The 9058-nt window shown below is 33.9% G+C and overlaps 1 protein-coding gene and 1 long non-coding RNA gene across 2 annotated transcripts; one reads left to right on the top strand and one right to left on the bottom strand.

Annotated features, from left to right (window-relative positions):
- The first annotated feature begins 286 nt into the window (after positions 1-286).
- Positions 287-777, top strand: LOC112038228 (uncharacterized). The gene is made up of 2 exons (XR_010628018.1): positions 287-399; positions 471-777. It is a non-coding gene; the product is annotated as an uncharacterized LOC112038228 (long non-coding RNA).
- A 2745-nt stretch (positions 778-3522) lies between these two features.
- Positions 3523-8683, bottom strand: LOC112038236 (tetraspanin-10). Its single transcript, XM_024071035.2, has 11 exons — positions 8440-8683; positions 7848-7960; positions 7679-7733; positions 7541-7596; positions 5288-5335; positions 5031-5079; positions 4816-4899; positions 4663-4730; positions 4159-4284; positions 3993-4068; positions 3523-3877 (listed from the first exon to the last, which is right to left on the bottom strand). Exons 1-11 carry the CDS (start codon positions 8491-8493, stop codon positions 3812-3814), a joined length of 795 nt encoding a protein of 264 aa, XP_023926803.1. The 5' UTR covers positions 8494-8683; the 3' UTR covers positions 3523-3811.
- Between the last annotated feature and the right edge of the window lie 375 nt (positions 8684-9058).

Here is a 9058-nt window from a genome sequence, read left to right as displayed (position 1 = left end):
ATTAAGGTTGCGGACGGCACGTAGGATATTTTCTTATGCAACGTTTCTTGTTCTTTGCCACCCTTTACAATTCGCCATAAGGTACAAACCTACAATTGGTCTAATTGCTTTCGAGGCATTATTCCTATGAGTTATTATACTATTCGGTTTGGGTTTTGCATCACAAAGCAAGCTCCTTAAGACCCTTTATAGGCTCGCTTTAAATTGAGACTTTTCTAATTGGGCTCCCCATGGCATGGCTGGACCAAAATAAATAGACCTTATGGGAAGGCTGATCGGACAAGAATATATTACTCGTACTATTATCATTATCTTTAAATTTAATCTTCCATTAGCATCAGTTGACTGCTTTGTTTTGGTTTTGTATCAGAGCACCGACACTAGTTCAACAGTGAAAAGGTTTTTTTTTTAAAACGCTGCTGGAGATCAGCAATAAATTTGTCCTAACTAAGAGTTGGCATTCATGTCAGGTGTGCTTCGGTTACAGGGGCCAACAAAGGCATTGGGCTGGAGATCTGTCGTCAGTCAGCATCTGCTGGATTTGTGGTCATATTAACTGCTAGAGTCTAGAGATGAGAAGGGAGGCGTAGAAGCTGTGGAAAATCTCAAAGCTTCTGGGTTGTCTCGTGTGGTTTTTCATCAACTTGATGTGAAAGAACAGGCCAGCATAGCTTCATGTGCAAAATTTATCGAAGCCCATTTCGGAGAACTTGATATACTTGTTAGTCACATTTCGGAAAACTTGATTTCAATATATTTCATTCTCTCTTTCACTCATTTTCTCGCTATCAAATTACATTTTTCTATATAGTAGTAGTTTTATTATTTATATACTATAATTTATGGTTTTCAGCATTTACCTGTATTAGTGCTTCTTAGGTGGCATCTCTACCATGAATTTCTAAATTTTGATTCACTTAAATTCTGGACATTAATATTATAAATTCATCATTGCATTTTGCAAGACATTAGGAATCATATAAATAGATTTACTTACAGGAAAAATAAAGAAAACCTTGCTTTAATTAGTTTTGGAATTCTGCATGATAATTTACTTATAAAATAAGGTTAATTGTGATTTTCTTCTGAACTATAGGGCCAAATTCAATCCTGTAAAATAAATTATAAAATTGATCTATGTGTCCCCTAATTGATTTGTGATAGACAAATTACCCCTTGCTGATACAATTTTCATAAATTTCAAAATATTAATAGAAAATTATAAATCGAGAACTGTGATGAATCTCTCCCATTTTTAGTTTGTGAATTTTTACATTAGAATTATTAGATTAACAGAAATTATTAATGGCAAGGGGGCATTTTGCCTATTATCAATCAGATGATTAGATTTTATAGTTTAGTAGAAGAATTGACCTTAAAAAATATTAGCAGAAATGTAATTATTCCTCTAGAATATTCTTAAGGTTGCATCTATGTAGGTAAACAACGCAGGAGATGGTGGACTAGTCATAAACTGTGAAGCCTATAGGGCCTTTGTACTTGCTGGCAATGTAGTAAGTCTCTAAATTCTTCCATCGGTATTCATGCATAAACCAAGATGTTCTCAATAATATATTGTTAACATTCTTTATAATTCCACTTATAGAGAATGTATTCCCCTTCAAATGAACAGAATTTAGGGAATGTACTGATATAGAAGGATAAAAATGTCAACAATCTGTTTAATACATACACAATTTTTGGGGAGCGAAAATATAAATATTTAGAGATGAATATGTAGAATTTTGGTTACACTTTTTTTAGGAGGATTCTAATGAAGCACTTGGTACGTAGTAAAAAAAAAAAAAAAGATAACAATGGGATAAAGTTTAAATTTGGTTGAGGAAATCCTAACTTTTTTTTTTTTAATAGAGAGTTTTAACATATGACATCCACTCTTGATGATAGCTATTTATCATCAGACTAAGACACTAATTAATTTTTGGTATAAGCAGGGATTGAACCCCAAATCTCTTATACAACCACCAGGGACTTTACCATTTAAGCTAACTGGAACTCACAAGGAAATCCTAACCTTTGGGAACTAATTAGGATCCAATTTGATTAAACTTTTCTTAGTATCATTTATTGAAAATAACTCCAGCTATTTATGGCCTCAATAGCCATGCTCCTAAAACTAGGACACCACTAACACTAATAATACAATCCAAATACAACTCAAATACCAAAAACTTCCTACTCACACTAAGCCCTATCTTAACTAATACTAAATTACTAATAAACATGGTGATTCTCTACAAACATGAAACAACTAATAAATAATCATTAATATTATTTCCTAACAAATTAATATATGTAACACTGTTTGCTGGATACATATGCACTTTCATACAATTTTGGCAACAATCTTGATTTGAAGAAATTATAATGTCAAAATGTTTTGGCTTTAAAATTTAGAACTGATCAGATGGGGATTTTGTCTATTACTAGACTGCCAGACTGCATATTTAGCTTCAATCATGACCTGTACCAAATGTAAACCAGAGTATAGAAGCAAGTCTTTAGCTAAGACTAGACTGAAGTAATGTAGCCACAATACCCGCTATGTTTTTGCCGCAAGCATTGCTTAACTTCTCAATTGATTGGCAAGCAAGACTAAAAAAATTTAAATTCTAGAAGGTGATTGATGAAAATGCCCACTTGCTGAAGGATATTCTCAAGCAGACTTATGAGAAGGCAGAAGAATGGGTTAAAACGAATTACTATGGAACCATAGGGGTAACTGTAGCATTTCTTCCCCTTCTGCAACTCTCCCAATCAGCAAGAATAGTGAATATCTCCTCCTTCCATGGACAGCTAAAGGTAATAAAACACATAAAGGTATTCATCCTTGATTTGCAATACATAAAAGTACTGGAAACATGTAACCTATCATTGTTTCATCTTGCTATCCCAGTTTATTAACAATGAGAGGGCTAAAGCAGTGCTAGAGAATGTTAATGATCTAACAGGAGAAAATAGACGAGGTTTTGGAATGGTTTTTAAGGGATTTCAATGAACAAAAGTTGGAGGCCAATGGCTGGCCGAAAACTGTATCAGCCTATAAGGCATCCAAAGCTGCTGTAAATGCCTATACAAAACTCATTGCAAAAAGGTTCCCTCAACACCATATAAATTCTATCCATCCAGGAAGGGTCAAAACAGAGATGACGTGACATTGTAATATTGAGTCCTCAAGAAGGTGCAAGAGGTCCTGTGATGTTTTCTTTGCTGCCTGAAACTGGTCCTACAGGCTTATTCTCTGACGAGATTGAGGTATCTAGCTTTTGATGTAAGACAACCCAGAAGTATCAATCTTGGATTGATTACATAACCTTGTTATCCTTTGAAAGAAGCTGTAACTTTGGAATAACATTAATGACTCAATTTAAAAAAACAAAAAAAAAAAAATGTCTTTTGAGTTGAAGCTAGTAGGCTAACTTTTTAGTGTTTATTCTATTTATGTTAGAGGACATGAAAGAAACTACTTATCACAGAGAGAGAGAGAGAGAGAGAGAGAGAGAGAGAGAAATTATACTTCATACTCAAATCTCAGATGGTTACATAAATTATACATTTTGTTTACATAACATCAGAAGCTAACATTTGAACACAATTGCATTCATTGCTTCTGGTGAAATGACCAACCAAACTTCCAACCCATTGCATGAGACAACAAGTTTACTTTAACGCTTCATTTCAAGTAAAATAACTACCAGAAAAATCTAGTCAAATAGTGAATGGGTTGAACTTCACGGCCATTGTGTTTTTCCGCTTCAAATGAATGTTCCTGAATATAAATGGGTCCTCTTTAAGCTTTAGAATGGCCCCTGGCAGCATTGCGTCTTGCACAGCATCCCACAAAGTATATCATTGCCTGCATTGCACAACATAATGAAATACAGAGATCAGGGCATTAAGTACCGACTAAAAGGACAATATGGAAAGATACTTTCATGATCAGCACAAATTGGTTAGAGGAAGAGTCTCACCAAGAGAAGAAATAAAATAACATTGAAGATTGCTACCACTCTCCACTCAATTTTCATGTATTGTGCAACGCCAGCCCTGGAAACATGATCAAGGAAAAGCAAATGTAGAAACATTTAAACAGGTAAGAAACATAGAAAAAGACCATGAGGAACTCATGATGCTTACTTGCAGGAATCACAATTATAGCACTTGATGGCCCGCGAATTTTTATAAAGTTTGCAGTCTTTGTTGGAACTAATTGGATGAAAGCTCAAGTCATAGTATGAAGCATTGACAGCAGGATAACCACATCTATGATTAAGTTGAATTCAAACAAATAATAATGTCAGTAACATCATCACTATTCTGAATTATTGTCTGAATAAATGGCAAATGCACAATTTAAACTGTAATCACACACACACACACACACACACACACACACTCACTCACACACACACATATATATATATATATATGAAAAGTACTGTTGGAATGTTACATTTTTACATGAAGAAGATTATTTATATTCTACACATAAACGAATGACATAACACAGACAAATTCAACATGGAGAGTGACTATTAAAATGTATACAGTAGAGGAATCATCTTCATTTGAAAAAGAGGAAACAAAAAACCATTTATGAGGGGAGGATGAAATTTTGACAAAGAACAGTCAGACAGTTACTCAGATGGTGGTCGACAGCATCCAGCCTCAATGGGGCTCAGTTTTGCCAATTTATATTGTTTAAGAGTCTGCAATCAACAAGTAAAAAAATGTAAAACCAAATGGAAGGAATGTCCTGGAGACAGATGAGCATAAAAAATTCAAAAGTAAAACCTTATATCTTTTTGATAGGTCATTGCAGTCTTCAGATTTGACAAGACAGTTCTTCAAGTGCTCCCAGTTATGGGTATTGTTCAGCTAAACAAAAAGTCCAACATCAAGCATAAATACATAACAAAGTTCACACTAATATTTTTCACATTGCATTTTTTTCTTTCTAAATTTGCTTGAAACTATTATTCACATTGCTTATGACCAAAGATTCTCACCTGTTTTAGAAACCATGAATGGTAGTCTTGAAGTTGATACTCTTTGTACCTAACCATAGACAATATGAGATTAATTGCAGATGTCAAACCAACCCTAGTTGACCCATGAAAAAGAGAATCAAAACAACAAAGAAGTAATGAATGTTTTATCATTTGCAAAGGAATTTCTGCAATAATAGCATAATAGCATTTTACTACCCCAAAATCAAACTGAGAGAAAAAAAACGTTTTTATCAGTCAATTACATGTATTCTCACCTCAAACCAGGAGTGCTATGACCTGTTCCATTATTTGTCACAATAAACCTACAAGTACAGGCAGAGAGAAAGATAAAATTTAAACAAGCATTAATTGAAGTGAGTTTGTTACTTGTTTAGAATACTTCTAACAATACTTATGGAGAAGGAAAAATGAAGATTAAACCAATAACCAAGAGAATATAGGTCATATAATGTTACTTATCAAAAAATAAGTCATTAATGTCATTGTTTGGACTCAAAGTCCAGTTTTTCTCATAGCATTCACCTTAAAATATTTGAATATCAATATCGTGAATATCAAATGAAGAAAGACCATAATAGATCCAAAAGATGTACTACATTTCTCCTGCCTAAAACAAATGGTCCAAAAAAATTTAGATCAGAAACAAAAATAGGAGTCACCCCAACCAAATAAATTCAATGCTTTTGTGTAACACCACTGCCACCTCAATCCCAAAACTTAGGGGTCAGCTATGTATCCTCAATAGACTAATTGGTATCGACCACGAGTATTCTTTTCTACAGATCTGTCCTATTTTAAAGCACGCTAATTGGTATCGACTACAAGTATTCTTTTCTGCAGATCGGTCCTATTTTAAAGCAAACTTTTGTTACCTCTTAACATGTCCTTCATACTAAAACCACTGTTATTCTATATAAGCATTCCTTAAGTCAAAACATAACAAATTGGAATTTTTATTTACTAAAAAACAATGTAAAGTGAAGAAAATGATAACAGAAGCTCCAGATTATTAAGAAAGATCACATCTATGTATTTAATCAACATTATCTTCAAAGAAATCACTTCCACAGAAGTTGCATACAGACATCAAACAGATTAATACCACAACTTGAATCCCTGCATCAGCTGGCAATTAAGGAAAGGCAATGCATTCCAATGAAAACCAGAAAACTCATAGGAACACAATTTTACACAACATAGATGCTTCCAGTACCATGTGATGCTTCCTATCAACCATGCTTCCAGTCAATTTCATCAATGATTTCTCTTTTGGTAATCACATAAGTAACTTCCAATTATTCCTACTAAAATGAAAATTAGAGAGATGGTTCAGCACTACTCTCCTTTGGCATACTAATATATATTAGTACTCCTGAATACTGTTCACCATATTTTACTAAGAGGTTCCGGCAGGTATAAAGAAATTCCTTTAAATAACTAATTATTATTAAGAATAAATATATAAATATAAGGGTCTCTGCAATAGATACTACAGAACTAACTTCATATACTCGTCAACATATAACATTCAGTGTCAATAACCATTTCTTTATTCAAGTCAAAAGAATCTGGAAGGGAATATCTGGTGCTTGTGTATTGTCCCGTTTGTCATAAAATTAGCCACACAATAGTATTCCACTTTTTCTCTCCCACATCTTTCACCATGTTTTGAGGTTGCCATGTTATGTTCTGAAGCCATATAACTGATTCAACAAACATCCTTTTTTTTTTTAAGAGTTAATAATTTTTTTATAATGCACCAAAGGTCAAGCTCCCATATATGTGGCAAAATATTCAATGACTCAAGCCCTTAAAGAGCTAGAAAGAAGATAGTATAATGCTTGCTAAAAAGAGAAACCATGAAAGAAAGCAGTGGAAAGATCCACTTCCAAAGGGATATAGGTGCTTCTGAGAAAGGTGATCTTAATGTAATGTAATGCTCATTCAACCCTTTAAAAGCTTTAGAAATCCAAATTCCACCTTAAGCATGATAGCATAAATGTTCAAGGCAATCTTATATCATTGTCACCAAACTCCCATACCCACTTCCTAATAATTTCACTGACAGATTTAGAAAGCACCCAAATAACATCAAAAAGGGAAAAAACTAAATCCCCAAGCACTTTAGCACTCAAACAATGTCACAAGAGATTATCCACTCATTCTCCATTCTTTTTTAGACATATAACAATAACACCAATTAAATTTTTTATTTTTTTTTTTTGAATACTCCCTAGTGAGAATTTTCACATGAATAGATCTCTTAAAAAAATGCCACCTTAGTAGGCATATGGGCATTTTATATTTAACCTGAAACATTAAAATATAACTTTATAAGTTAGTAACAACAGTTATTTAGAATCATAACATGCTTAACTTCATAGCATATGCAGAAAAGCTTAGAAATTTCAATGAAAAAATTCCAGGGCAAAAAATTATCTAAATCCTATTGTAAGCTTCAGTTTAGATGACAAATCAATTTCACATTCTTCATCACATATACTTACGCCAATACTGTGAATACCAGAATTCCCACCAAAATGAAGCATAACATGATCAGATACTGCAAGTGAAATGTCAAGGAGCACCCAAAAGAGAGGCAACAATGTAGATATCACAAATATATTCAATTATGGAAAGGATACAATCCACAAGAGAATGGAGCTGTTTTTGAGTGCGCCCAAGAACCCGATTATAGATCTAAAGGTCAAAGGAAAAAAAACTTATATGTGAAGTTTAGGGAATAAAAGGGGAAGGGAAAAGATTAGCAGTAAAGTAAGGCATCAATAGGCTAAAGCGGAAAGTAAAACTTACATTACAAAGATAAAGGCACCAAGGCCTAAAACTGGAAGCGTAAGGGACCTTCGACAGCCATCGTGATGAGTGCTCATCCATACTCCAAAAATTATGACAGCTATAGCTAAAAGCTGCACAGTGAGGGGGAGAAGCATAAACCCTTTATTGAGAAGTCTAAAGGCATTTACTTCTTTGCTTCCATTTTACATGTTTTTCATTTCAATTACACATCAACTAGCTAGAGTTGCCCACATATTTTTTGATAACTCACATTACCAAATCACAACAGGCAACGAACTAACAACCACTACATTATAATGCAAAAGCCATCTAGAACTAGAAGCACTTGCGAAATCAACTACGAAACCATTGTCGGGGTAAATTGAACAACAAGAACCCAAATCTACAGTAAATAACAGATAAAAATCAAATGTCCCAAATGAATCAAACCCATATATGAGCCGATTAACAAGTAACAACACCACAAGAGAAAACCAAGAATTGGAGCACACAAAAAGAAAGAAACTTTTTTTTTCTTCAAAATGTACAAAAAGAATCAAAACTGAAATATAAAGAACAAGAAGGTGACATGAAAAAGCACGAAGCATACCATGGTGAGAAAGTTGATCCATCTGATTACAAAGGTGCTTGTTCCTACGCCCATATCCCTTTTTGTCTCTAACCTTCCAGTGTTCTCTTCCCCACAAAGCAACAAAGAAGAGAGAGAAGGCAGAAATTCTGTGTGTTTACTAATAATGAAATATTAAAAGAAAGAGTCTCGCTTCTGAGCTGAACACTTGGGAAGAAAGTGGCACTCGTACTGAAGAAAAGAGAAAGGGCAAGTAGGATAAGCTGAAGGGGTTTTCTTGTCTGGGGACAATGTTAAATTAGGAAGGGCACTTTCGTCACTACATTAAAGACATGCACATGGTTCATGTTCCTCGTAGATTGCTACCATACACGACACGACACCGTTTAACAGAAATCTAACTTCGAAGTCAAAGGAAGACGTTAAAAACGTTGACGGTTGGGAAAAGAAAAAGACTTTTGTTCCCCGTAGGACAAGGGTGTAGTAGTGTAGTAGTGTAGTAGTGTAGTGTATCTATGTCGTTTTCGATTGTCTTTCTTCTTTTTCTTTTTCTTTTTTAATGAGTCACACAACAAATACATTCTCTCTCACTTTTAAAAAAAAAATAAAATAAAGGCAACATTATACATTAGATAACATA

The sequence above is a fragment of the Quercus suber genome, unplaced genomic scaffold (assembly GCF_002906115.3).
Source record: "Quercus suber isolate HL8 unplaced genomic scaffold, Cork oak 2.0 scaffold_37, whole genome shotgun sequence".
Classification (NCBI taxonomy): Eukaryota; Viridiplantae; Streptophyta; class Magnoliopsida; order Fagales; family Fagaceae; genus Quercus; species Quercus suber.
The sequence above is the reverse complement of the archived record's forward strand: the minus strand, read 5'-3'. Positions and strand labels throughout refer to the sequence as shown.

What these genes read in the sequence shown, in the direction of transcription:
- LOC112038236 (XM_024071035.2), bottom strand. Translation starts at nt 8,493, where the DNA reads ATGGGCGTAGGAACAAGCACCTTTGTAATCAGATGGATCAACTTTCTC. An exon ending in GGTGCCTTTATCTTTGTAAT is followed by an intron (nt 7,734 to 7,847) that starts GTAAGTTTTACT and finishes TTTGACCTTTAG; the next exon opens with ATCTATAATCGGGTTCTTGG. An exon ending in CTGGTATTCACAGTATTGGC is followed by an intron (nt 5,336 to 7,540) that starts GTAAGTATATGT and finishes CTGTACTTGTAG; the next exon opens with GTTTATTGTGACAAATAATG.